Below are 27,392 nucleotides of genomic sequence, written 5' to 3'. Positions count from 1 at the left end.
AACATTAAAAAGGATTTATACTTCATGAGGTTGGCGGCGGACCTTTGGAACTCATAAATTGGCTCTGAATTTACATAATCCACCATGTTTGAACACTTTGGATCTGTTCGGGGCCCAGAAACGCTCAGCGATCCTTGTATTGTTGGAAAAAGAAGTGGATGGAACTCCTGTGTGTGTGGTTGTGGACTTATTCTAGAGGATGGACAGGTGATTATGTGCTTGTGCTGATCCTTTGCCCTCTTCCTGCTCCTTGTGTCTACAGGTAGAGCTATCTGACAGCACCTCACACACCATCACCGACGCCTACGCCGGGAAGGAGTACATCATCCAGGTAACACTGTCTGTCTGCCTGCCTGTCTGTCTGTCCGTCCTAACGCGGTCCACGTGTGCTGCAGTGGCACTGAACAAACTCCTCCTGAGTGCCAAAGCCTCAACACTGGAAGGCAAATCATAAACAAAAACTTTAAACTGTATTTTTCCACACAAGGAGGCAGAGTAATAGTTATTACTTCCACATGGGGGGAAAATGAAATGGCAGATCCAAAAATCCACCCAAATGAAATGAACTGATCCTCAGGCTGAGGCTGATTGGCTGAATGATGCTGATTCCACTCCATTTTGTCCAACTCTTCATCAAAGACAGATTCCAACCTCGTCTCCCTCGAACTCTGCCCGGGGACATAAAGAAAGAAACTGACTTTAACCAGCATCCTCCATTAGACGCTCACCAGCGCTATTTAATCTTAATCACTGTTCTAATCCGTCTTCCTCCACGTCCTTGTATCGTGAACAGGTGGCCGCAAAGGACACAGAGATCGGAACGTGGAGCGACTGGAGCGTTGCCGTCCATGCGACACCCTGGATCGAAGAGCCTCAGCAGATCACCTCCACGACTGAAGTGGATCCTGTCATCGGTACGTTACCACCTTCACCTTTAACCGCCAACCCAGACTAAAGAGCGTTGACCTAAGTCCGCTTTGTGTCTAAACATCCAGGATCGTTAATACAAAGGAGTTCAGACAATCAAAGGAGACGTACGTGATGTTTTTGGATTTGATTTGATTTGACAAATTTCAATTCTGCTCCCATCGTCTCTGTGAGATGGTCCGATGATCCGGTCCTGATACAGTTCGGTATGAAATTAGGTTTGATTGAAAATTTGCCTTTATCATTTAATTGACTGGCACTGTACGCTTTTGATTGCCTTTAAAGTTTTATCGCGGCTGACGATGTGAGATCCAGCCTGCAGACAATTCAGCTGCAACTCCCAGAAGATCACAAACCCCTCTAAGAAAGTGTCCTCACGTCATTCCTGCAGCTTCTGCTGCTCGGCTCGTTCGCAGCGTTCCCGCCTCTAAAGGTTATTCTGCAGATTTATCCATTGTGCACAAGAAAATTCTAATTAGGTGGAAAATTCATTAAAGAGTATTATCTCGTTGGCACTCTTTCGCTGTGTGGCAGTGATCAAGAACGGCTTGCTTGTCAAACCCAAATCTCCGAACACGCTGATGAGCCCTAATTAAGCGATGCAGCGTCGACTGGAGGTATGAAATTGACGTCTCTGAGCGTAGAGCGAGAACCCGTTGTGAGCGGACAGACACGTTTGAAATGGAACAGAGCGAGCAGGACGTACACACCGACGGCTTCCACCTGCCTAATTGCGATCCCGCTGAGATCTTACACGTGGGGATGTTCCACCCACAAAACGCTCTGCTGCTGTGCAGTAAATGAGATCTTAGCCGTGTCTGCTGAATGTCTGAATGTTGCATACTCTCAGGGTCTCGTGTTTCTCAATTTCATGTTTTGAGACAATTAACAGGTCCTTAGTCCGTAGATTTCACCCAAATCGATCAGCAGAACACATGTAAAGCTCTCTGAAGGCTCCACATGCAGCTTAGTGAGTCTGCATGTGTGTGTTTGCAGGATCACGGTGACGTCCACGTGTCTCCTATGCAGCAGCGTGAGACGCTTTCACTGGGTTCAGTTCAGTTTGTTTGCTTTCTTTTGTCCAAATATTCCCTTCACTGAGCAGTCGTGTCCTTTGTGCTGCTGTAACCTGGACGCCCTCAGCGGATGTCTCAGCGTCCAGGCTTTGTCCACAGATGTCTCCGTGTTTTGATCTCTGATGTGTCTGAGCTCATCAACACAGCAGAACAGATTCCATATCAGGCGCAGGAGAAGATCAGAGGGACTGTAATTTACTGACAACAGATATCTACCTGTCCGTCCCTCCATCTACCTGTCTGCCTCTCCATCTACCTGTCTGTCTCTCTGTCTACCTGTCTGTCTCTCCGTCTGCACCTCTGACTCTCCCCGGTCGGTCCCATCGTCGTCTCCTTTTACAATACAACAGTGACTCCTACTGGTTGTAAGAGGCGACACGTTCATGTACAATCAACATTCTCACACACACTCACACACACATGCAGTGCCTCCCTCAGATAACATGCAGTGCACACAGCAGTGCACACACACATACACACTTGTTACACTGTGTGTTATTGTTTTTCTCTGGAGGATTGTGATGTTGGGATTCTTCTCGTGTCTCCATTCAGCTCTCTGTTTCCCCTTCATCTCTCTCTCTCTCTCTCTCTCTCTCTCTCTCCCTCTCTCTCACTCTCTCTCTCTCTGACCAATCGTCACCTCACACTTCCTGTTCCTGGACGCCTCACGCTGTGTCGTCTCTGAAGCAAACCACATTGAATGAGGACTGTGAAATGTTAAGTGGCAGAATCCAATCAGGAATAAGGGAGAGTTCAGTAAAGCACCACAGGTTGACAGCGTCTCTCAACGTGCGTCAGCTGAAGAGGAAATGAACGGACTTCCGGTTATTGATGACAGCAGTCGAAGCACAGTTATCTTTTTCCATTTCCTCTTTGTCTTCCTCTCATCTTGCCTCCGCTCCTGATGCGTTCCTGTTTCTTGCAGTCGTGGCTTTCTACATTTTTAAACACACGTCTTCTTCTTGTTCAAACCCTCTCAAGGAGCGACATGGACGCTCACTTTAGCATCTGTTCTGTTGGCATCATCCACCGCCGTCTCTCACATCAAAAGAATAGCACGCTGACAGACGAGCGATCAGCAAGAGTCTCCGAAACCTCATCCTCGCCGATTGGCGCTCCGTTGCTTGACAACCGCATTCCAGGAAGTAACAAGCAGATCGCTTGGACGCTTTATAAAGTCGCAGACCTCGTCGGTGTCACAAATGTCTGAGCTATAAGTTTCGGCCTCGCCCACGCTACCAGACAGAAACTGGACACTGTCTCGCACCGAACCGGCAACACTAGACATCACTTCTAATATATTCATGCCTACAACTATTTATAAATGTGTGTTGTGCGAGTGTTTTTCAAGGCAAAGAACAAGAGTAAATGAACTCGTGTGTAGAGAATCACTGTATACTGTGTGTAAGCAGCCGCCAGCAGTCAGATGTCAGATTGGATGGATATTATCAGGAAAGTCCTCCATTATTCATTAGGTTCTGCGTCTCTCCACCTCATATCCCAAATTTAGTTCTTCTGGCCACTTCACTGATAATGATTCATTAATTTAAGCTTCATCAGGATCTCTGAGAAAGGCTGAGAAACAGACTTCAAAGTGATCAGCCATCTTCAAAGAGGGTGTGAAGGTTCAAATCATTCAGCAAAATCATAATCATCTGTTTCTCCTTCCTGTCCCCTCAAAAAGTCATTCCTCCTCTCTCCTCTCTCCTCTCTCCTTATCTTGCATGGGCGGCGGCGGCCAGTCATCGACTCTCTCAGACCGCCACCATTATTTCTGCATGATTTTTTATTTTCCTCAGCCCTGCAAAGCAAAAATGTTTGTCTTGTATTGCATTTTCAGCTGCTGTGCTCTCTCTCTGTCTCTCTCTGTCTCTCTCTCTCTCTCTCTCTCTCTCTCTCTCTCGCTCTCTCTCTCTCTCCCTCCCTCTCTCTTGCTCTCTCTCTCTCTCTCTCTCCCTCTTGCTCTCTCTCTCTCCTTCGCTCTCTGTCTTGCACTCTCACTCTCTCCCCCTCTCTCACTCTCTCTTCCTCTCTCTCCCTCCTCCTCTCTCTCTCCCTCTCTCTTTCTCTCTCTCCCTCCCTCCCTCTCTCTCTCTCTCTCTGCCTATTTCACACCTGGCTGCTCCTCTCTAATGTCTCCTGACTCCCCAACACGCTCCACCACAACTTCCATTAATTGGAAAGAGGAAAATTATATTCTCTCTCTCTCCCAATATAAAATTGTAAAAATACATTTGCACAGTGTGTAATGTTTGTTCTCCATCCCGCAGCTTTTACACTGCACTTTACTCACATGTGACCTATTGTTAGAGAAAGAATGAAACCATGGTGAAGGAATAGAACAGAATAGAATGTTGATGAGGTGGTGAGGTCAAAGGTCAGGCACTCATCGATACTGAACAAGCTACAACAGGACGAAGTCGATGTATTGGCACTTTGTATGTATTGGAAATCAAACGTTACAGATCAGATCTCTGCATTTCCCCCTGCAGTATGTAGATATTATGGTGAGCGTCCATTGTTAAGCAAGACGCTAAATATTCATGTGGTTTGTTTATCCTGATTGGTAAAGTTTTAAATGCAGACAAATATGTGTTCTGTCTTTCTTTTAGTTTGTTTTATTTGTTAGGCATTCAGTCTTAATTTCAGCAATTAGGCTGAGATTCACTTGATTTCTGCTCCAACGCGTCAAGATTATAAAGTTTTATTCTGCTAAATAAACGTCCCTTTAGCACATAATGACTTCACTGCTATTTCTGGCTGGCGAATCCTTTTGCAAATTCCTTTATACCAGAGATGAAAAAGAGAATTTTAGCTCTCTCTCTCTCTCTCAGTCTCTCTCCCTCTCTCTTTCTCTCTCTCTCTCTCTGTCTCTCTCTCTCTGTCTCTCTCTGTCTCTCTCTCTCTCTCTCTCAGTCTCTCTCCCTCTCTCTGTCTGTCTCTCTCTCTCTCTCTCTCTCTCACTTTCTGTCTACCTCTCTCTCCTCCCCTCACTCTCTCACTCTCTTTCTCTCTCTCACTCTCCCTCTCACTTTCTATCTCCCTCTCTCTCCCTCTCTCTCTCCCTTGCTCTATCTCTCCCTTGCTCTCTCTCTCACTCTCCCTCTCACTCTCTCTCCCTCTCACTCTCTCTTTTTGCCTCACTGTGAATTCCTTTTTTCCATAACTGCCTTGAAGGGTCCCGTATTGATTGTGCTTTCAGATTAGAATTGATTGGCGCTCCGTGCGTGCGTTTTCCTCTCTGTTGGATGATATTTGGTATGATGAGCACTTTTCTCCACATCCATTCATCAGCGGGACATTTGGGCCTTTGGGGACAGAACAGTTGGTTTACTGCGACGCTGAACAATACCAAAGTATTCGGCGGCTTTAATTAAAGATAAACTGTTTTGTGTTTGTGTCTTCCACAGAGACGAAGCCGTCCCCCACGCCCGCCTCTGTCGAACCGCATCTTGGTGAACCAGTGGGCAGAGCTGACAGATCCCTCCCCTTCTCATCCACTTTGCTGTTTGGAATGCTGCTGCTGTTCATGTGGTGAGAGCTCTCTCACACACACACACTCACACACACACTCATACACACTGAGATATTTCTTCTAATAACCCCAGAGCGTCTCATCTTCACATCGATTATGACTTCAGCCAATTCGGTCACATATTGGCGAGTCAATGCCTGTCTATTGACATGGCCATGCTTGCTTGATAGGGCCAGACAAATAGATTGGGAGCGTTTGTTTTATGCCCCAGCAGGGAGTTTTTCTTGGTATTTTCCTTCTGAACCCCTGAAGTGATTGAGGAGGAATTCAATCAGAAACTGTGCCGTTCCATTAATTTTACAAGTTGTTCACTGTAAAGGCCGATATGTTGAGTTCAAACAGGCACACATACGTACAGAGGCTCAACACTGATGGGAAAGATGTTTACACTGCATTTCTGTTCGATTTTGAGCTTCACCTTTGGCCTAATTTGTCCCCTCCCCTCTCTCTGTCTCTCGCCGCAGATGTAAATGTTATTCCCGGAGGAAGAGGTGGAGGCTGTTCTTGTTTCTATTTTGCACATGTTTCAAGGATACAGTGCATCGATCATTACTGTCCATCACACAGTTACTCGCCAAGATTACTTAGAAAACCAAGCCAGACAATGATAATGCGACTCAGCATTTTTTTGACTCGTGGCGAAAACGAAATTGTCCAGTTGAACTTTAGAAAGTGGCACCGGCGCCACGAACAACAGCAGCAACAGCAGCAGCAGCAGCGACGTCAACAACTGTCCTATGTCACCCCCTGGTGGCAGTGAGGGGCCACAGCAGACTGATTTGTTGGGCAGACATCAGTTTGGTTGGGTTGAATCGCCTCTCCAGAGCAAGAAAATCGACTCCTCAGATAACAGAAACATCTCCTCATCACTTGTTTTTTATCGATCAACCGAAGTCTTAATTTTATCTTTCTTATCCAATCGCAGCACTGTACACAAAAGCACCCACACGTCCAGTGTGTGTACGTATATTTACCGTAGCAGTCCCCATACAGCTAAATCATCATGCCAAAGACTCAACTCTACCCCTCCCCCACTCCAACAAAATGGCTCCCAAACAATTCGTCGAGCTTCCTGAAGCCTGTGCCTGCCTTGGTCGTGGGTAGAAAACCCCAGAAAGTCGAACACCTGAACGATGCCGACTCACGCCAACTGCGTGGACAAATCTGGGACGAATCTGAGGAATCCTCCGGCCTCCCGTTTGTGCACAAAGAAGCCACAAACGTCCTTATTTGGACTCCATCTGCCTCCGACGCCTGAATCCCACTGAGCGGTGCTGACTAACACTTGGAGAGTTCAGTAGCGGTAGTCTGGCTTATGTAGACAGCTCGCTTTCATCCTGCGTTCAATGACCTGCAAGGAGGATTTGGATTGTAAAACAATAAAAACTGATTTGAGACTGAACGATTCTTTGCCCACCCGTTTGTTTTGGTGAGACTTTGTACCGCTAAACACAAAGTTGGGTATTTAAACGTTGATATGAGCTATGTTGGTTTTCCATTATGCTCTGTGCTGTAAAATACAAAATCCAGAAATGAGAAAAAGTTTGCTTTCCAAACTCTGACGCCTTTACAAACAACAAAAAAAAGTCTTTTTGCAGTTTACATTTCAATAGCCAATATCAACCGTTTATATTATGTTACTCAAAGGAATATTGATGTGTTTTATTGTATTTTGTTTATTTTATGGAATAATAAAAACACACATATAGGGGTTTAGTTTTTTTTCAGGCATTCATAATGGCTTAATTCTCCTTGATCCTATTTTGTAAACTATGATATGTAACTTTAACATTGAACAAAAGTTTATTATTTAATAATAATAATGATAATAATGTATGTATTAGCTGTAGAATGTCGTAACCTGTAACTGGGGTCTTTTTTATAGATGTATATACAATGACAGGTTTCAACCATTAAATGTGACCATTTCACAATGAATGATGACACGTTGGTCTGATGCTTATTGAGTCTTTGACATGTTTAGATGTCTTGATTTAGGTTTCGGGGACGTGAAGGACTCAAGACAGACCTCCAACATTCCTTATTTGGAAAGAAGAAGAAGTGGAGTTGTGTGATTTTCCTCTCTTGAGTTGTGACCCACCTCTGATTCACCGTCTTTGTTGGGACGCAAACCCAAGCTGCCACTCAGACTTTGGATCTGGACTTCTCTCTGTATCGTAACATTTTGATAGCTATGATGAACAAATGGGGATTAGAAATATCCACACCAAGCTGACATCAACATCCTTCACATCTCACAGCTTGGAGGCAAACACACTCACACACACATACACACACACACGCACACACACACACATCAGTCACAGTGACGATGAGGAAAACAAAAACGTAAATCAAAGCTGCCAGTCAAATGAGACCACTGGGGGCCGCTGTTGTTGTTGTTTAGTTGTTAAATTTATGTTTCAAAGGGCGACTGAGTGACACGCTGGCGTTCCTCTTCATTTCTATCAAACCTCCTCTTAGCGTGTGTACATATGTAGCCGTGTAGCTGTGTCTGTATCTGCCATCTGCTCCGTCCCAACAGGTGTGTTCTCACAGCTTTTGGCTTCTGTTGCCATAAGGAGACACAGGAAGTCTCAATGTGAGGAAATGTGCCTCCAACATTGTTTTTTGTGAGTTGGAGCATTTTGGAGAGATGAAATTTAGTGAAACTGCCGTCGTGTCTCTTAAACACAGTGGGGCAAAAAAGTTTCTCCAACTTAGTGAAGACTCACAAACAGCAGGAGACAACTCCTGTGTCACAAGGGAATACGTTTAAGTCTCTCTCTCTCTCTCTCTCTCTCACACACACACACACACCTACCTTCTTTCTCATTATTCTGGCAGGTTCTAGCAGGCCGATTTAGAGACAGAGGACAAATCAATACACCATCTAACAGCTGTCAGCAGATGTGTGTGTGCGTGTGTGTGTTTGTACATACAAACAAGATGCACTCTCCCTATCTATCTATCTATCTATCTATCTATCTATCTATCTATCCTGTTGATTTACACTTTTCAAGATTTTGTTGAATGTCAGCTGAAGTGTTCGAGCAAACTGTGATCTACACTCTGTGTATGTGTGTGTGTGTGTGTGTGTGTGTGTGTGTGTGTGTGTGTGTGTGTGTGTGTGTGTACGTGCCATTCAGGAGCTGTCAGTTCCAATAGCCTCGCTCGGCTCTAATGACTACTCTGACCTTTTCCCTGATAACTGGATGCATGACACCATTTCTCCCTCTTTCTCTTTCTCTGCTCTCGCTTCTGTCTCTTGCCTCTTTAACTCATAATTGCTGCTCTCACTGTGACTCTGTTTATCTCTCTGTCTCCTTCACTCTCTCTCTCTGTCTTTCTCTGTCTCGTCTCCTCCTCCCTCTCTCTCTCTCACTCTTTCCCTCTTTCTCTCTCTCACTCTCTCGTTCGCTCAATCTCCCTCTCTCTCTCTCGCTCTCTCGCTCATCCTCTCTCCTTTTCCTCCATTTCCTCCTCTGTATGTGGTGGATTTCTGTCGTTTTCGCCAAATGATATTCCATCAATAGGAGTCATTAATGAGACATGACGTTTGAACCTAAATAACTTCAGATAAGTTCTTTCTGAAGAAGTTGAAAGGCAAAAAATGGGGAGAAAACTAAAAAATCTGCGTCTCAGATCAGATATACTTTTCTTTTGTCTCTGTTCAATCAAAAAACAATCCTGTAAAACCAAAAAGCAATCACTTAATACAAAGAAAACAGACAAAGGAGAACATTGGAACAAAAACTCGACTCTGCCGGTTTCCAGACTTTCTTAATGGATGGATTTGCGTCGTGTCAGCAGTAAGTCATTACTTCCTTCTAGGACTCAAACCCCCTGCATGTCTCCACCTTTGACACCTTGATTGAGCACAGTTGTCTGAAATAATGTGGCGTGGAGCAGCGGGTGAGTCAGCAGAATCATCGGCCGCAGATCTGAGAGCTCCTGATTTATTGAGCGTCCTGACAGAGGAACATGTGCTGCGGAGGACTCACGGGGGGGGGGGTCGGTCATGGGAAAGAGACATTTGCAAGGATTTTGCAGTGAGTTTTCCAAATTCTGCTTGATCGTTGGAGCAAAACCGCAAAGAAACATTCGCTGCTGGAAATGGAGCGATCGCAGCATGCAGAGCCGTTCCGCCGCTTGCTTGCCAGACTTTATATCAAGCTTGCAAGAAGTAACTTACGACAACAAAAAGCCCCCAGTCGCACTCATCAATACTGATGCCTGTGAAATATTGAAATTGAAAGCCAGCGCCACAAAGCGAGAAGCGATGTTCCCTTTTTAACCGCAATCATCGCTGCAGTTTGTCTCAAAGGCTTGAAAGCAGGAACGTTTCTTGCTTTGTTCTCTAAATTGTAGTCATTCTCATGATTGTATCGATCTTGTCAGTCACCTCTAAGGATTGCAGATTTCTTTCCGTCCAGACAAGCAGACGATCTGGGTGAAGCGAGTGTGAGTCAGAAGCCTTTCACAGGAGGCTTTGTCCCGCTTCAAGAGCCGGACAGAACGAGCTCTTCACGTCTCACTGAGAGAAGAAGAAGAATCTTTAGAAAAGTGGAGCAGAATACTAATTTTATTAAAACCTCATCTGTCCCCGGTGCCTTTGTCCTTCTGTCCCTGAGCCGTCTGGGTAGTTAAGGACATGATGCAACATTTAATACTGTAAGGCGGTTTACACAGGTCTCTCTCAGATACAAAGTCATCTGAGTTAACGTATAAAATGTGTAACTTTTGTGCGTTTGTTGCCAGTTAAGGTACCGAAGTAGCACCAAATATCACATGTTTGTGGCTAAAAAAAATTTTGTATTATTGTAGTTGTTAGTTTGGACGTCAACAACGGTGGATAGTGACTCTCTGTCACTGTAGGCAGCTTCCTCTCCATCTGATCACTTTGGGTTTTATAGTCTGTACTTGATTCTTTCACTACACACACATCCATTTATCTCACCCATCCCTAATTCAGGCAGCAGCTTCCAGCGACCCAGCTGTGTTAAGACAGCGTTACGCAAAACTGTCTGATAGGAAAAAGGAATGAAACATTTGAAAATAAACTGGTGAGCTGGTTAAGAAAGCAGAGCCACTAAAGATCCTCACAGGCACATTCCGATCATTCCTGCATTTGGATCTGATTAGATCGAGTTATTTCCTTCTAGAATATTTGAGGTGGAGTGGAAGGACACCCTGCTGTGTCTCACTCTGATTTGTTCCAAGCGTACTCTGACACTCGATTCATCATCCACGTCCTCTGCTTCTTCTCCTCACTATCTGCTTTTGTTTGACGTTTTCTTTTCCATGGAACTCAAGGGCGAGGCAGAAAAACAAATTGTTAGACCTCAGGCTTTTAGAAGAATTAGGCAATAAAATGGACAAAAATCCAGATTGATATTCGAAAACATACACAGACACATTTGGGCCGCGAGACAGCCGGAGGTCTTGGAGCAATTGTGGAGGTTTTAATGTGATTCTTCCAAGGTTTTATCTTTCCAGTCACACCTTTGTCTCCCTGACTTGTGAGCTGAATTGGCAGCTGTTTGACTGCTAGGCAGCGTAAAGGTCACAGGGTCAATACCCTCCATAGGTGATGTGTGTCCATCATTGTGGAGCTGAAATTCCAGGTGTAGACGAGAAAGCGATGTTCCGTGTACGCAGGGTGTTATTGATCAGGCTGCGGGATAATTGGAGTTGGTATTGAGCTGAACTTTTCACATCACGGGATTAATGTTATAAACATAATATTGATCTGCACCCACGCAGCTCAGTAAGACTAAACTGTGTCCTTTCGTTTGGTTCTTCATTTATTCTGACAACATCCGCAGAACTCTGCAAGAAGGATGCCAGAGCTACTTATCATCTGACTCATGAAAGCAAATTGTGAGACTCTAAATTGTATAAATTATCAAGATAAAAATAAAAGTTCTTCAGTACTTTGCCGTTCAATTTTTATGTTGTGGTCTCTTGCTCCCTCTAGTGGTGTAAATTGAATTGTACAGGTGCTCACGGTCTGAAATGGGGATCTTTGTCCTCAGTGCTCGATGCATTTCTGTCTTCCATACTTTTTCTCTGTCCTGCCATTAGCAACTAGACACGAAAATACACATATAACTTCCACACATGGCACTTGAAACACAATAATAAGGATTGTACTCATTAACCTCCCATAAGTCTGGATTCACACAGGCAGAAAAGGTTAATTATAGATTCTCATATTCGTCTTTTAATGAAATCCATTGCTTTTTACCACATAACGTCATTGTGAACTCATTCTTCCTGCCGTTTCTGGAGATGCACAGGAATGTTGCTTTGCACTATACGCTTCCTGTTACCTGGCTGTACTTCCACCCGTGACCTGTTGTTGGCAGCAGAGCGGCACTAACCGTCGCCGCCTTGCTAGAAAGCCAAACAGAAGAAGAAGGAGAAGCAGGTCAGGCTGTAGCATATCCAGTTCAGAGCGATGGGGTAAGTGTGTTTAAACATGTTTTTGACCTCATTACGAAACCTCTGACTTTATCAGAAGATGGAGAACAGCGTTAAGTGCTTTGGAGCGAAGGGCGGCGTGGTTATGATGTAATGTAGCGCAGTGCGAGTCGTGACAGCTGCGGTCCGCCTACACAAAGCTCCTGTTAGCCTGTTAGCTCCTCGGTTAGCTGCTCTGGTTGTTTTCGCCTCAGTGGTCATTAAAGGCGCACCTGTGTTTGAGCCGAGTGTCACTGCGGTACACGCTGTTACTAAGGTAACACAGCGGGGCGCGGGCTGTGCTGGTAACGCTACTGAGGCGCTGCAAAGACGCTACAGAGGCTAACCTGCAGCAGGACTCAGGGAACTAACCATCTATATTTATGTTCCCCGTGGGTTTAAAAAGACAAAATGAACACAATTCATTTATCATATGTTTGTATTTTTATCCAGAGGAGCTTCGTAACGTTTAATAGCTGATGTTTGTTCAATTCAGATGAATTATTACTAGCAGGTGTCCACTAAATATCTGTTTCATCTGGATTGTTGTGATCATTTGACCCTCAATGTGTTTCAGTTTAATTTATGAGGAATCATTTATTATATCTTTATTTTCTTTTACATTTTTGTTTGTTCTTGCTCATTAGGCAGCTACTGTATTTTATTCTTTGTTGTAATTTATTTATTCTAATTAATCATTAGTCTTTTATGTTGTGTTTATTTTCTGTTCTGTCCAGTTTTTTTTTTTAAATATTTGAGTGTTATTACTTTTTTGTGTTTCTTTCAGTCTTGCTGTTTTCTGTTGTAGTTCTCTCAACCACTTTCGAAAAAGGTATTTGTGTATAAAAAAGTCCCAATAAATGATTAACTTAATCATAAATTATGATTAATGTTTTATCTCCTGTGAACAACTTCTGCCTGTTTTTACTGCTTAAACTTTATTGTTTCAAAATATTAGGCCTTGAATCTCAGTTTCCCGGCTCTCCGTCTGCTCTCTGTTCTCACTCGTCTCTCTCGTTCTGTCCTTACTCGTCTTTCTCTGCTCTCTGTCCTCACTCATCTCTCTCTGCTCTCTGTCTGTCTCCAGGCAACGTGACCTCTGCTGACCCCCTGACGGCTCTTGGCGGTTCAGCCATCAGTCAACATGCAAGGATTCTACTCCAAGCTGGACTCGTCCTCCGCCTCGTCCCCGTTGCTAGGGGCAGGCGTGGGCGGCGACGGCGCTCCGGTGCCTCTCAGCCTGGCTGTGGAGACGGAAAAAGCTCAGGCCCTCCTACAGACATTCAGCTCCGCCTCTTTGCTGGCGTCGGCCGGGCTGGGCATGTTCTGCGTGGTGGCGGACCACGCCCTCCAGCTGTCCGTCATCCAGAACCACCTGTGGCTGCGCGCCGTGCTGGACAACGCCACGCACGGACTGGTGGGCCTGTGGTCCTGGGCCGTCGTGATTGGACTGAGGAAAAAGAGCGACCTGTATGAAGTGCTGCTCGCCGGCCTGCTGGCCTCCATGATTGACCTGGATCACTTCTACATGGCCGGGTCGCTGTCGCTAAAGGTGAGACTGAAGAAGAAGCAAGGGTAGGAAACATTCAGAAATAGAAAGAAAATGGTCTGATGAATCCGTCTCTCTCCGTCTCTCTCCGTCTCTCTCCGTCTCTCCTTCCAGGCTGCCGTGTCTATCCCCCAGCGTCCCCCGCTGCACTGCTCCTCCCTTATCCCCGTCCTCTGTCTCTCGATGCGCTTTCTCATGTGGGTCGGCCGCCTCAAAGACGCTTGGTGCTCCCTGCCCTGGATGCTTTTTGTCGCCATGGCCACCCACCATGTCCGGGACGCGGTGCGTCACGGCCTGTGGGTGTGTCCCTTTGGCAACACGGCACCAGTCCCCTACTGGCTGTACGTGAGCACCACAGCCACGCTCCCCCACCTGTGCTCGGTGCTCATGTACCTGACGGGAACCAGGGACGTGATCTCCACCAAGCACGGCGTGGCCATCGACGTGTAGGCCGCCAAAGAGCTGTGCTGAGGTACCGGAGACAGATTTGACACTTTCTACGTCCGCTGGGCTCATTTTACCAGAGTGGTGTTAAAAGTGGAAACAACACCTGAAAGAGAAGCTTAAGAACAACAAGGCAAGGGAAAGGGAAATGTAATTATAATCCCTGAGGAAAAAGTCTGAAAATTCTGGTTTAAATCATGGAGGTTAATCTGTTATAATGACGTCATCACTTGTCCTGAGTGTGATGACTCATCTCTTTGAGCTGCTTGAGCTGCTTGAGTGTGTTTGGAGTCTTTTGTAAATAATGTTGCTCAGGCTTGAACCCCCAACCTCTCTACCTGTCCAGGGTTTAAGGAGGGACGCACACAGATGGACGGACACCGTAACCATCACAACCCCTCAACCAAAGCTGTCACTCAAAGCAAAAAACCCATCTTGCCACCGTCGTAAGCTTATTATGGCGTCTCTTAGAATAACAAACCTTGAATAGAAACCTAATCGGCACAAAGTGAACCTCAATCAAACAATCTAATGACTTCTCTCCACCTTTTTTTTTTAATCTCAAACAGACGTGATTTTGTCGTGTTGTCTTTAAACGCAACCCTCACTCAGATGCCTCAGTAGATGAAGTACGACTATGAGTACAAACCTGTGGCTCCGTGTAAAACTGTGAGAGTGTAAGCTGATGTGAATCCTGTGTTAACTATTCTTTGTCTTTAGCATTGGTAGATGTAGAGAACGCGTCTTCGTTCCAACAACGCCGGCAAATGGCTGCTCTCGCTATTAGAGCTTCCTTTTGTCTTTAACGGTGGCTGACAAGTACAAATGAGGGAAATCAAAAGGTAGAAGTGGAGGGATGCTGGATGTTTTAAAGGTTTAAGTGGATGTGTGGTTTAAAGGAGCGCAGAGTGAGAATGAGCCAAATGTAACTGTCATTATTCTGTCGTGCTTCTAAGTCAACATGGTTTGGTTTTGGGTGGACGGCTGGATTTTGCTTTGTCATCCCTCCTGAACACCCGGAAAACAAAATGGTTAGAAATGACTAATCACACACACACACGTTCCTGAGTAGTAATTGTTTATACTATATATTAGATACTACCTAGATATATGTAATAGAATTCAACAATGTATTATTTGAATGTAGTAACCATGCTGTCGTTATAAGAGGGTCTGACAGGTGGATGGCCGCTGTTCTGTGTTTCAGTTTAGGTTACAACCTATAGACAGTCGTGGAGATTGTGTTTCGATGTCACTTTTAAGGGAACTCATCATCTCTTATTTGTTTTTATTGTCCTGTTTTGAAACTGTGCTTGAATACTATGGTTGTGGTAACAGTTGTTGTCCACTAAGTGGCTGTATTGAGCCATAAAGATGTGAGTGAGTTTGACAGTGTTTTGACCACTGGATTCTTTATTTTGTTTCTATTCTAAGAGGATTAACAGATGTGTTTATGTATGAGTTCGTTCTTTCCACAGTTTCTATTATTTCTTGCATTGATATTGCACTATTTTATTTTGAAAGTACTTTATTAGGGTTTATAGTACACTGAAGCAGCTGCTACACCTGACCTGATGTGAGGTCATAGCAGGAAGTGTCTGCTGTCATTTCCGTCTTTTCAGCTGCTGCTTATGTTTACAATGTGACCTTTATTCATGCAACATTGTGTTGACTTTTGCACATTAACTTATTTTCATTTTTGAACTTTTGTTTTGTATCACCCCAATGCATTTTTTAATGGCAATAGTTTGATCTTAATATATTGATAAGTAGGATAGTATCAACATTTTATCTATATTATGTTCTTTTTATTTCAATAAAATGTATATATGCTGACTCTGTGTATTTTTGAATTGTATTGGAGAAAGCTTTTCATTTAGTTGCCAAAAAGGTCCTGTTCAAATATAATTATCTTGGCAAAACTTGACATTCAGGGTTCCACGCACTTTTCAAGCAGCTCTTCATCTCCTTAAATAGTCAAAGCTTGCATCAAGACGTTGCCCCTCTGTCGTCTCATGCAGGAACACAAGCTGCAGGTAAATATGAGTCCATTTACTTGTTGAATTTGGTCCATGGTTACACTGTCCAAAAAATGAGTGTCATACAAATGCTATGTTTGAAAATCCAGTGCTCTAGCTTTTTAATTGATCAAGATATGGGTATTTCACAGAAATTAACATTTTGGTCCATGGTTACACTGTCATTATTGTGACTTGGGTGGTTTCTGCTGAAACCCGGGACCTTAAGATTTTCAGTCTAATGCTCTCCCAACTGAGCTATTTCCTATATTTCCTCTATTTCTGTTTTAATAATGACACTCCAGCGCTTTCCTTTGCCAGAATATGGGCTTTTTACAAAAATTACCAATTTGGTCAATGGTTACATGGTGCGCTGCTTCCAGCCTCAGAACGAGAGTCGGAGGGGGCTGGGCTTTATGTTAGAGCTTTTATCCAATCATATTTCAGCCTTAATGTGTTTCCAGGTTCCATGAAATCTGCCCTTAGGCCTTCAGAATCAACTTTGCGGGCGCCTGTAAGCTTAAGATATGGCAACTTTGACAGCTTTCTGATCCGGTATGTTGCTCTTTGTTACAGGAATTCTTTCTATAATTCTATACTCTTTGAGTATATGTCTCTGGCAGAGTTATGAACACATTGTCATGAAGTCCACTTACTTCTAGTCCAGTGATGATATTAGTAGACATAGTTTTCTCCTAGCCCATTGTGTGCAGCATGATGCTCGTTCTTTTCCCCTGTACATTTAGTTGGCGCATTAATTTATCTGTACAAAAGGTGGCAGAGCTGCCGGGGTCAAGAAATGCATGAGTTTGTATAACTGTGCTGCCTTTGTGTGATTTTACCCTTACAGGTACGATGGACATAAGACACTGTTCCTCACCGGCCCCAGTCTGACTGCATGTTTTCGAGGGACACCAGTCCTGTGCTCTTCACCATGTTGAGTTCCTTGGCTGCCTCCTTATTTGCTTCCTGTCTTTCTGCTCCTCTGTTCTGCTCCATTTTTCCTATGTGCAGTACAGTAGGATGCTGCCTTTTGCAAATGGTGCATGACTGTCGCTGGCTACAGTCCCCTGCTAAGAGACATGCAAAGCAGATACCTCTTTCTTTCAAGAATGTGATCTTGTCCGTGTGACGATTCTTTTCGAACCAAGAACAGCTTGCCAGTAGATGTTCTCCAGTGCAAAACCAGCAGAATGGGCTGTGTTTCAATTTTGGGAGTTGTTTGGGAGAAGTGGAGATAACATCAATGGTTGTGAAGCCTTTGCCATTGAATTTGGATTTCATGTAATCTTGTGATTGTGGGTCTTACACTTTGTGCTCTTGGTGAGGGATCTTGTATATCACCAAAGACGGGTTCTGTCAATATTTTCACTTGTCTTTTAATGAAGTCGACTAAGGTGCTGAATGTGGCTTTGCGGTTTGTATTTTCTTGAAAATTTAAAACTTGAACTTTCCACCTTTCTCTCAACTTTTAGGGCAGTTTTCCAACTAGTAATTTCAAGTTAGAAGCCAGATCTAGTTCATCCATGTAGGCAATTTCATTCATAGCATTTGAGCAACCTCTGAGGTACAGAGCGTATGATTTCAATGTTTGGCAGTCCTCAGATCGAATGGAGGGCCATGACAATGCCTTATTAATGTATGCATTCGAGATTTGATACTCGTTTCCAAAGTGCTCGCGGAGCAATTCTTTGGCTCTTGCAAAGCCTAAGTAGGCATTCAAGAAGAGACATGTTTTAACCAGCTCTCTGGACAGACCGGATGTATATTGCTCCAGATAGTACTATTTATCTTTTGCGTGCTCAATTTTGCTTTCTATGATATGTTTAAATGAACTAATAAATGATCTGTATTGCATTGGGTCATTATTAAATATCTTCATTTTCTTTCGTGGCAAAGATGATTTGTCCTGTTGCTTTATCAGTGATGCAGTGATGTCGTTTTGCCTCTGCAGAATGTTGTAGAGCTGAGCAGTGGCTGGTTCTCCAGGAGGGGCTCCAGTTGCATCACCGTGAGAGTGTCTTCCTGAGTGGGATCCTGAGTTGGGTCGTGATGGGCCCTGGGTGTGTAAAGTAGTTTGAAAGTGCAGCGATGGTGTTGGATCAGAGGACCTGCTGAGGCGTGGAAGCTCATATGTATGGCCAGTGGGTTGTGGATGGGCTTGGCTGCGCCGAGGCCTTGTAGAGAGATGGATCTGGCCAGATGCGGGTCCGCACAGTAGGTAGAAAATGCGGCTGTTTTAGGGCATGAAGATGCATTGGATGACATTAACTAACTTTAACAGCTCTGCTGCAATCATGTGTGTAAACATGTTATGTGGTGTGTTTGCAGGAGATGAGAACATGCTGTGGCAGGGCTTTGGTCTCCTCCAGGAGGGTCTGTCACACAGCCCCTCTAATGCCCAGTTCAAGCTCCTTCTGCTGCTCCTCTACTGCCACGTGGGAGCCTTTGAGCCTGTGGTGGATCTTTATTCAAGCCTGGATGCTAAGCATGTACAGCACGACACCATAGGGTCACTTTCTACACTCACAGGAAGATCACGTCGGATTAAATGCAAGTGTATTAATGCTTGTATGAATTGAAATGTGTCTGTCATCTCCAGGTATCTGTGAACACGTTATGCTGAGTCTTTGGGTCAGTTTGCCGCAGCCTCGCAGGCCTGCACTTTCTCCCTCAGGTTTTTCCACTCGAACCAGAAAGATGTAAGTTGTTCTCACATGCTCTTCTTTAATTCATCTTCTGGTTCATTCTCAATGTGTATATTTGCATAATTCTCTCTTCCTGCCCTCCTCCTCCTCATTTGTTCTGTGTTTCCTCTTCACCAGACCTCAGAATATATCATCCAGGTTTACAAGTATGGAGCATTTGAGAAAATCCCAGAGTTCATCGCTCTCAGGAACAGGTTGAACCAATCACTGCACTTTGCCCAAGTCTGTACTGAGAGGATGGACTTGTTCCTGGAGGCTGACATGTGAGTCAAATCGTCTTATTCTGTCAATCTGTCCCACTGCATTTTTGCTGAGTGTTTTTGTTTTCTTTCCAGTGTGTTGAGCCTGGAGGAGAGTGTGAAGGCCATGAGCTTGTCTGCGAAGGAGGACGATATTCCCTGGGACACTATCAGGGACAACAGGGACCTTTTACCAGCTGGAACCTAGAGGATCGGTGCAGAATCTTATTATATTCCTGCAGAATCTTCACACTCCAGCTCTGCGAGAGGCCCCGCATTCTCAAATTAACTGCTTGCTCGCCTCTTCCTCCTACAGAGAGCTGACCGAAGAGCACCGGCGTCGGTCCCTGGAGGAAGTGTCCATTTGGCTGAGGCTTCGGTCTTTAACACTTGGCCTCGTTGGCCACGCAGGGACACAGCACCCCACAACAAAACTCTGAGACAGTCAATGAAAACGGAATCAGAGCCAAGACCTCCATCCTCAGCAGCCTGCTTTCCCAGCTCAACCAGACTCTACAGACGGCAGCTCGGCTAGCAGAGGAACACACGCATGTATGTTTTCATCGCCTGCAACTCCACTCTAGTCAATGAAACGTGTTTGTTATCTTGCAGCGCAGCTTTAATGACATGCATGAGGTTTAGTGGCGTACACATGGGTTGAATACTCACAGGAAAGGACTGTGGTAGGTGCAGTACTGAAATTTCACTGTTGTCCAGGATCCATTCCTGGGACCGCCGGCCACTCGATTGGCTGCAGTGGCTGCAGCCCTGTCCAGTGGGAGCTGTCAGTGCCAGGCCGCTGCAACTATCTGTCCATCTACAGGAGCTGGAGACTGCGGGACTCGGTAAGGAAGAGATGGCAGGAACGTGAAGTCTTGCCACCTCAGTTTGCCTTCAGCACTTCCGCTACTTATCGCTCGTTCTTCTTCACCTCTTCAGATGAGTCTACCGAGCTTCAGACCCAGATCTGTAATGGTTTCGAGTCGTTAGCAGTTTAGCTTCAAGGTTTGTCGCCAGCTGGGTGTAATTGAAGTACCGATGAGTGTAATAAGTGTTTCTGTCACGCTTGATGCTTCTGCCTCTATTTTTCCACAGAAATGCTGAATAAATGCAAAGGGGATGTAATGGAAATGAAAGATGGTAGATTAAAAATGTCGCCCTCCTTATTAGAAAATCTAGCCTCACCTTTGTTGAGGCGAGATATCTGTTCTTCATTTAGACGACACAATGAGACGCTGTGGCTAGTTTGAGCTTACACAGGCACTGGTGTGATGAGCCTTCTGATGTAATGTTGTCCTGCACAGACAGTGTGTGTTGTCTTGTGGATGGCGAGTTACTGTGCCAAGGTCCTGCGACCACTCAAGTCAAGTCTACAGAAAAAGAAAAAAAAAAAACAAACACAGCTCTGGTACCGTCTCCTTCAAATCCTCTTTTCCAGTGAACACGCCCTGTCATCCCCTGATCTCGTGACCTCTGCCCATGTTTCTGACCTTTACAGCCGGCAGTGGCGTGTGGCTACCAGGACTTGCTGTGGAGTTTGCAGGACCTGCTTACCCAGGCATTGGAGCACATGGAAGGGCAAGAGACTGGAATGATGGCCCTTAAACTGGCCAGTTTAAACTTGGCAGGATGCACACAGGTAACTTCACTTAAGTCATTTGTTTTATGTACACGAGACACTGTGACACCGTGAGGTAAGGTCTGTCCATAAACGTTTAAGTATTATAAGTAACAGGCATTCATATCACCGCTGAGGACCGTCCCCAGCTCTGGCCTCCTTTCCCTCCGGCCAGTAGTGGGTTCTCTTGCCGAATCTCGGTCCTCAGTCCTTGGTGTCTTCTGCCTGACTTCTCTCTCTCTCTCTCGGGAACTTCTCCCCATCAGCCGTTAATGTCAGCCTTTATGCCCTCTGTGATTATCTTCTGATGGGCCACAGGTGTGGCGCGCTGTCCAGGCAATTACTCTGAGTTGGGCCCCGGTCGCGAGCGTTATCGGCCTAGCTCTCATTTCCCGTTATTCTGCATTCTGGCGGTCTTAAACTTGCTACATTTATCCACTTGCTACATTTACCTGCGTAGGCACAGCTGTGGTCTGTTATCACTCTTTTGTCTTGACTATTCTCTGCTCCGTTGCCTAGCTGCGGTCCCGCCTGCGTGACCCCTCTTTAAAGCATTACACACACACATACAGTTGTTGCTCACTGGGAGGGCCCTGCTACTGGTAGCTTTTGCATTCACACATATATGTACATCTATATAAACCCCACACCCTGCAGAGACAACAAGTCTTAAAAATGTCTTGCATCCTTGGATTGTTGGGTTTTGATGGACAGAATAGTGGAGCTTCATGTCAAGGAAGTGGTCCAACATTACATCTACACTTGCCCCCATGTTTCATGTTCGACTGAGCTCATTCTGGCACTCAGCATGGCTCATAAACACAGAAAACAAATGTCAAAGGTTTTTGACAAGTTTTGCAATGTTTGTTTTTCTCCAATAATCCTCAATCCATACACTATTGAACTGGAGACGAATAGGATTTGACATAGTCGTAAAAATCAAAGATGGATGTTGTTTTATTTACTAGGGTGGGATGAAACCATTTTTTACCATTCGTAATCTAACACGGCGAAGAAAAATTGTGTGTTGCCATATTGTCTGCAGTCAATTGCTAGTGTGAACCGGGCTATACTGTTTGTGACTTGACCCCCTGCCGAACCACTGGGGTTCGATCGAACCCAGGTTAAGAACCACTGATCTAAAGCCTTAACTGTCCATTTAAACAGGCTGAATGTTTATATGATTGAAGACAACTGTGATACCAATCAATCAATAAATGTGTCCAGGCAAAGTAAAATTATTATTAAAATGTTTCACCTAACATGAAAAGCAAAGTGTCAGTTCTATTGAATCTAGAATAATTATCAGTCTTTTGTCAGTTTGAACTTATTTCACAGGAATCTTATTCAACTTAATTTTGGAGTGAAACGAACATTTGTCGCCACATCTGTAGAAACATTCGTCTTAAGCAGAAAGCTGCAGAAGCTGATGCGTAAAATATATACGCATGTAACATTTTGGATCTGTGGACATCCGTGCTGTTCAGCTTCATCAAGTCGAGGACACGGGGAGACAACCAGGGGTTACGAGTGTGAAAGGGAGACCGTTTCTCTCCTCCAACAGTAAGCAGGCACAATCTCTCATTCAGGTTCCCAGGAGGTTTGAAACGCAGGTGGCATCAGGACTGGAGTTTACCCCTGAATGGTTTTGTCGCAGTCTTTTTTCCCTCTTTTGCTTTGTAGATTGTGTGTTTTGCTGTTAAAAGGGAAACCACCACTTTAGTTACAGTGCTGTAAAGAGCAAGAATGGGATGACCTTGCTGACCTCAGCAGGATGTTTTTGGAAATTTGACATGTTACTTTAATTCCTGTCTGGGGGGGGTTAGGGTAGCAGTTCTGTAGATTATTTATCTCTGGGATGAGGAGGTGTGTTTCACACACAAACATTGGACCTAATTGTAAATAATTGTTGAGGGAGCCTTTGAAAGTGCAGTGTGCGAGGATATTAGTTGAGCATACGATTTAAAAGCTGCAGTAGATTTGAGGTTTGTCCTGTATTCTTATGTCGTTCCCACTAAAACACTCTGCTGTTCCAAAATCTTTCATGAATCAAAAACGATTTGTTCAGTTGCTGCACCTCTTCAGTTTTTCATACAACTTATGAAGCAAATCCACATGCCACCGTTTGGTATAAGTGACAACAGAGAAGACGGTGACATTGTTTACAGGTTCAAATATCTCCTAGGAGCACTGATGATAACTTTACTGATTGGCTGTGCAGCCTGTGGGCAACTGGGGTTATTGGTTTTTACTCTTATTTTTAACAAATTGGAAGAGAAATGTGAAGAATTGGTACATGGCCCCTTCTGTTAGCTGTATATGCATACAAGCACACATCTACAAATAAATGCCTTCTGAAGTCCACCTGTCGAAATGGAACTACGGCTGGAACAAAGTCATTTGTGTTCTGACATGCTGTTGAAGTTCAGAGTAGTGGTTGACAATCTGGAGTGTCAGCTCACCTTCTTTTGTTAGAAAATGGAAAATAAAAACAAGTTAATGTAAGAATTTTGTCCTGTATGTTCGTGAGGAAGAAATCAAAGATCGACAGTCATCATAATAGCAAGACCTAATACTCATTATCATGTTAACAGCATTATAGGTGGTGACCAGATGAGAATGCTATGTGTTGCATACTTGTAGTGTTGTGGATTCATCAACTTGGACTGCAGTTGCAAATTGGCTGCATTGACATTTTGTTTATAAACAGCAAAAAAGCAAACTTCAACTTTTGCCTAAATAACTTACAAGTTCAAGCGTTTATTGGATTGATTTCATTTATTGGTGTTTTGTAAAGTTTATGTATGATCACAACATCACTTAATGTCTGCTTTAAACAATTCAAAGGTTTAATTACTGCAAAGGAAACTTTCATAGTTTTTATAGAAACATGAATAACATCAAACATCACATTGGTACGTCCCTGAAACAAGTCTCAGTGGACTTAACCCTCGTAATGTCCTGGGGTCAGATTGACCCCAAGGACAATACAATACTAAAAAAGTTGATAAAATGTGTTTTCTTTGATCAAATGGTCTGAAATTTATAGGGGTAGTTGGATATGATGCTCTTCGTGATTAGAAGTCATTTGATTGAATTTTGGGTGTTTTATTGAATTTTTAACTCCTTTGCTCCTGGGGTCAAAGTGGTCCCGAAGCACAAAGTGGTGCACTGGGGCAAAAAGTCACACCCTACTGCACTTCAACACATTTTTTATCTTGGATGTTTGATGTGTGTGGTCAAGCAATGGTTATTTAATAATGGGACAACAACAGGAGGTATGGGCAGCATGCAATGCCAGGTCCAAAAACATGCATTTTTTGGGTGCAGCAGAAGCCCAAATCCCTGCCTTACTTTATCTACTTTTATGTACATCCAAGATAAAAAATGTGTTGAAGTGCAGTAGGGTGTGACTTTTTGCCCCAGTGCACCACTTTGTGCTTCGGGATTGTAAGTCGCTTTGGATAAAAGCGTCTGCTAAATGACCGTAATGTAATGTAATGTAATGTAAACGAGCGCCATTGGCCCTAGATTCTAAAATTAAGGGACATTTTTGTGGTAATGGGTTGGACTGGAGTTAGACTAAAGGTGTAACACAAAATTAATAGAAAATTTATACTTAAAGCTTCAAATAACAGTCAAACCATTTTGGGGTAATTTTGACCCCAGAGGATAATAGGTGTTAGTATTTGCTCTCATTCAAAAAATTCAAAAACGGCACCCTCACTAAACTTTGACAAATTCAACTCAGGTTCATGTCAAATAGTCAAGATCTTATCAAATATTTCAGATTTTATTTTATTTTTTTCATTTTTTGAACTCAAAAATAGTGTGTATTTTATGTGAACAAGGCCTTTTGGCCCTAAATTCCAAAATAAAAGGGAAAAAAATTGTGGTGATGCATTGGACTGGAGTCAGACTAAAGATGTGACACAAAAATAATTGAAAATTTACACTTTATGGTTTAGATAACAGTCGAACAATTTGGGGTTAATCTGACCCCAGAGGGCCTTAGGTGTATGTAACACGGGAGGACATTAAGAGGGTTAATTGAATCACAGTTATTTGAGTATTTGGTCATTAAGGCTTATTCAGTGCTGATGAGGCATCTAGTGGTATAAGGCATCATAGTATAAATCTGGCCCCACTGGAAGCATCCAGGTTGGAGTCGGCACCTCCCTCTTCTTACTTCCCCGCCTCCTGTTGTCTCACTTCTGGCCGCGGCGGAACTGCATGGTGACCAACATGTAGTACACCCCCTTCTTGGCCAGCAGCTGTTGGTGCGTGCCCTGCTCGACCACCACGCCTCCCTGGAGGACGGCGATGCGGTCGGCCTTCCGGAGGGTGGACAGGCAGTGGGTCACTACGATGCAAGTGCGGCCCTGCCTGGCCTTGTCCAGCACCACCTAGAGGAGGAGAAGAGAATGACATGAACACAACCCCTCTTATCCACTTGTCCCTTTTTCAGGTTGACTTTCTTTGAACCTAATGGTCACAGGTACACTCTCACCATTTCAGTCTCGGTGTCGAGGGCAGAAGCGGCCTCGTCCAGCAGCAGCACTTTGGGGTTGCGGAGGATGGCTCGGGCGATGGCTATACGCTGCTTCTGACCGCCCGACAGCTGCATCCCCTTGTCCCCAACCTGAGTCTCATACTTCTGCTCATACAAATGAATGGAGAGAGAGAAGTTATACTGCTAATAATTACACATGAGATAAGATAGGTCATCCATAAGTTAGTTTGATGAATGAGGCCTATTTTAAGTCGGAATACCTGTGGCAGTTCTTCAATGAAGGTGTGAATGTTGGCTGCCTCTGCGGCCGCCTGAATCTCCTCCATGGTCACAGTGCGGCTGTTGTCTCCGTAGGCGATGTTTTCGGCCAGAGAGCATTTAAACAGCACGGGATCCTTGGACACAAAGGCGACCTGAGCTCTCACCCAGTGGATGTTCAGCTGCTTCATGTCCCTGCCGTCCAAAACCTGAGAGGAGTTTCAAAAACAAAGAACTTTTCCATTAACCCGCTTCCAGAGAGATGAGAAGACTTAATCTGGTTTCAAAAGGATTTGTTTCCTCACCACTCGGCCTTCTCTGGGGTCATAAAACCTCTCCAACAGCTGCATGATGGTGCTCTTCCCACAGCCGCTGATGCCCATCAGGGCCACAGTTTCTCCCTGTGCCACCTCCAGGTTCAGCCCTTTGAGGATGGGCACATCAGGGCGTGACGGGTAATTAAACCAGACATCCTCAAAGCGCACGTTACCATCAAAATGGTCCTGAAGTTTTGGAAATGAATACAGGAGAAGACGGAACGGGTTTAGAGTGCATGTTAAGAGCGGCCTGTGTGTTTAGTGTGTGTGTGTGTGTGTGTGTGTGTGTGTGTGTGTGTGTGTGTGTGTGTGTGTGTGTGTGTGTGTGTGTGTGTGTGTGTGTGTGTGTGTGTGTGTGTGTGTGTGTGTGTGTGTGTGTGTGTGTGTGTGTGTGTGTGTGTGTGTGTGTGTGTGTGTGTGTGTTCGCGCTGTATACCGGGGACTCTCCCTCCTGAGAGAGGTTGTCAATAGCAGGCTCTTGTTCACGCAGCTTCATGGTGTAGGCAGCCAAAATCTTGCTGCAGACCAGAAGAAATATCATACTGGTAGAGGAGTCGTGGGGAAAAAGGAGTTACAGCCACTCAGTTGGCAGCAAATTATAGCAAATGGGAAAAGAAAATGCAAACATTTTGTCCAATGCTACCATCTGAAATACATCTCTAGTCAGCTGTAGCCATCTGTAATCTACTCCAGGCAGTCACGCTGACTAAACCAAACTATAACATTTAACCATGCTCTTCACTCACAAGATCACAGATTCAAAGTCCAACATTCCTGTGGTGAAGAGCCAGGTTTCAAAGCCGTAACAGGCTGCAAGGGCAAAGGAGATCATGGCACAGCTGAAGACGGTGGTGATGGTGTATATGTGAGCCCTGCGAAAGTCCTGTTAGAATAAGTAAGTTTCAGTTTAATGGTCAGAATCCCGCCAGATATCCTAAAACAGATTCCCTGGTGGTGTAACATAGTTAGACAGATAAAATGCATCAGGATGAACTATTGCAGACGTGCTTGTACTGCAACAATGCAAAGTTGCAGTACAACTGTGTGTGCTGTGTGTATGTGTTTCAATGCATACCGTTCGACGGACTGGGACAAAGATCAGCACTCCCAATCCGACAAACATGAGAGAGAAGGACATGGCTTGTTCCCCGATGGCCTCTTTGTCTGTACCAACAAACACCTGAGCAACACATTCACATTTTATAAACATCTGACAGAAAACTCACTTTGTCACTTTTAAGAGAGTCCATGAGATTACAAGGAAACCTACAGCAATGATCTTTGAGAGGATGATGGTGAAGAAAGGCTTCAAGGCTGCTAGGATCAAGGCAGAGATGAGTCCTACCACGAGCGAATGCCACTCAGGAAGGTTAAGACGCAACTCCTCCAGGAAGGAAACTGGGGGAACGTTTTCGTCCTACAGAGACAAAGAGGTAACACACGCAAATGGTGAACGAGTGAGTCCGGCCTTGAAGGACAGCTGAAGTCGATGTTCTTGAACTCAATGTTGCCTTTGATGGAGAAGATACTTTGTTACGGCACAAGGAATTTCGTACTTTACAAATCTGTAGGTTTTGCCTGTGTGTGTGTGTGTGTGTGTGTGTGTGTGTGTGTGTGTCTGTGTGTGTGTCTGTGTGTGTGTCTGTGTGTGTGTGTGTGTGTGTGTGTGTGTGTGTGTGTCTGTGTGTGTCTTTCTCACCTGGTCACTGCTGCTTTCATTGGAAC

At 44.5% G+C, this 27,392-nt stretch overlaps 3 protein-coding genes and 1 pseudogene across 4 annotated transcripts in view; 3 read left to right on the top strand and 1 right to left on the bottom strand.

Annotated features, from left to right (window-relative positions):
* The window catches only part of cntfr (ciliary neurotrophic factor receptor), a 103,440-nt gene extending 96,377 nt beyond the window's left edge, over window positions 1–7,063 (top strand). Inside the window, exons 6-9 of the mRNA XM_076136970.1 lie at window positions 263–331; window positions 794–914; window positions 5,414–5,537; window positions 6,003–7,063. Of these exons, the coding sequence (XP_075993085.1) occupies window positions 263–331; window positions 794–914; window positions 5,414–5,537; window position 6,003 (315 nt within the window). The 3' untranslated portion in view covers window positions 6,004–7,063. The remainder of the gene's footprint in view (window positions 1–262; window positions 332–793; window positions 915–5,413; window positions 5,538–6,002) is intronic.
* A 4,856-nt stretch (window positions 7,064–11,919) lies between these two features.
* On the top strand, window positions 11,920–15,826 carry tmem267 (transmembrane protein 267). 2 transcript variants are annotated; one of them, XM_076136972.1, is made up of 4 exons: window positions 11,927–12,006; window positions 12,791–12,835; window positions 13,091–13,555; window positions 13,667–15,826. In XM_076136972.1, the coding sequence occupies exons 3-4, from the start codon at window positions 13,148–13,150 to the stop codon at window positions 14,000–14,002; spliced, it is 744 nt and encodes a 247-aa protein (XP_075993087.1). In that variant the 5' UTR covers window positions 11,927–12,006; window positions 12,791–12,835; window positions 13,091–13,147; the 3' UTR covers window positions 14,003–15,826. The 2 variants fall into 2 exon arrangements, with proteins under 2 accessions (XP_075993088.1, XP_075993087.1); XM_076136973.1 differs by lacking the exon at window positions 12,791–12,835 and having other exon boundaries at window positions 11,920–12,006.
* Window positions 15,827–18,216: 2,390 nt separating this feature from the next.
* LOC142987978 (N-alpha-acetyltransferase 25, NatB auxiliary subunit-like) lies at window positions 18,217–20,808 on the top strand (annotated as a pseudogene).
* Window positions 20,809–24,545: 3,737 nt separating this feature from the next.
* On the bottom strand, window positions 24,546–27,084 carry LOC142987979 (phosphatidylcholine translocator ABCB4-like; the record flags this gene model as incomplete). The annotated part of the gene is made up of 8 exons (XM_076136971.1): window positions 24,546–24,985; window positions 25,090–25,236; window positions 25,353–25,559; window positions 25,656–25,853; window positions 26,104–26,185; window positions 26,414–26,550; window positions 26,743–26,847; window positions 26,938–27,084. Coding segments are annotated over 8 exons (1,221 nt in total), but the record flags the coding sequence as incomplete, so codon positions are not given.
* Between the last annotated feature and the right edge of the window lie 308 nt (window positions 27,085–27,392).

The sequence above is a fragment of the Genypterus blacodes genome, unplaced genomic scaffold (genome assembly GCF_046128005.1).
Source record: "Genypterus blacodes isolate CSIRO-AG114 ecotype Tasmania unplaced genomic scaffold, CSIRO-AGI_Gbla_v1 ptg000290l_1, whole genome shotgun sequence".
Lineage (NCBI taxonomy): Eukaryota > Metazoa > Chordata > Actinopteri > Ophidiiformes > Ophidiidae > Genypterus > Genypterus blacodes.
The sequence above is the reverse complement of the archived record's forward strand: the minus strand, read 5'-3'. Positions and strand labels throughout refer to the sequence as shown.

Bases quoted from the DNA above. Each gene is read 5' to 3' on its own strand.
- tmem267 (XM_076136973.1), top strand. From the start codon at position 13,148: ATGCAAGGATTCTACTCCAAGCTGGACTCGTCCTCCGCCTCGTCCCCG. The intron at 13,556-13,666 runs GTGAGACTGAAG...CTCTCCTTCCAG, and splicing joins CCGGGTCGCTGTCGCTAAAG to GCTGCCGTGTCTATCCCCCA.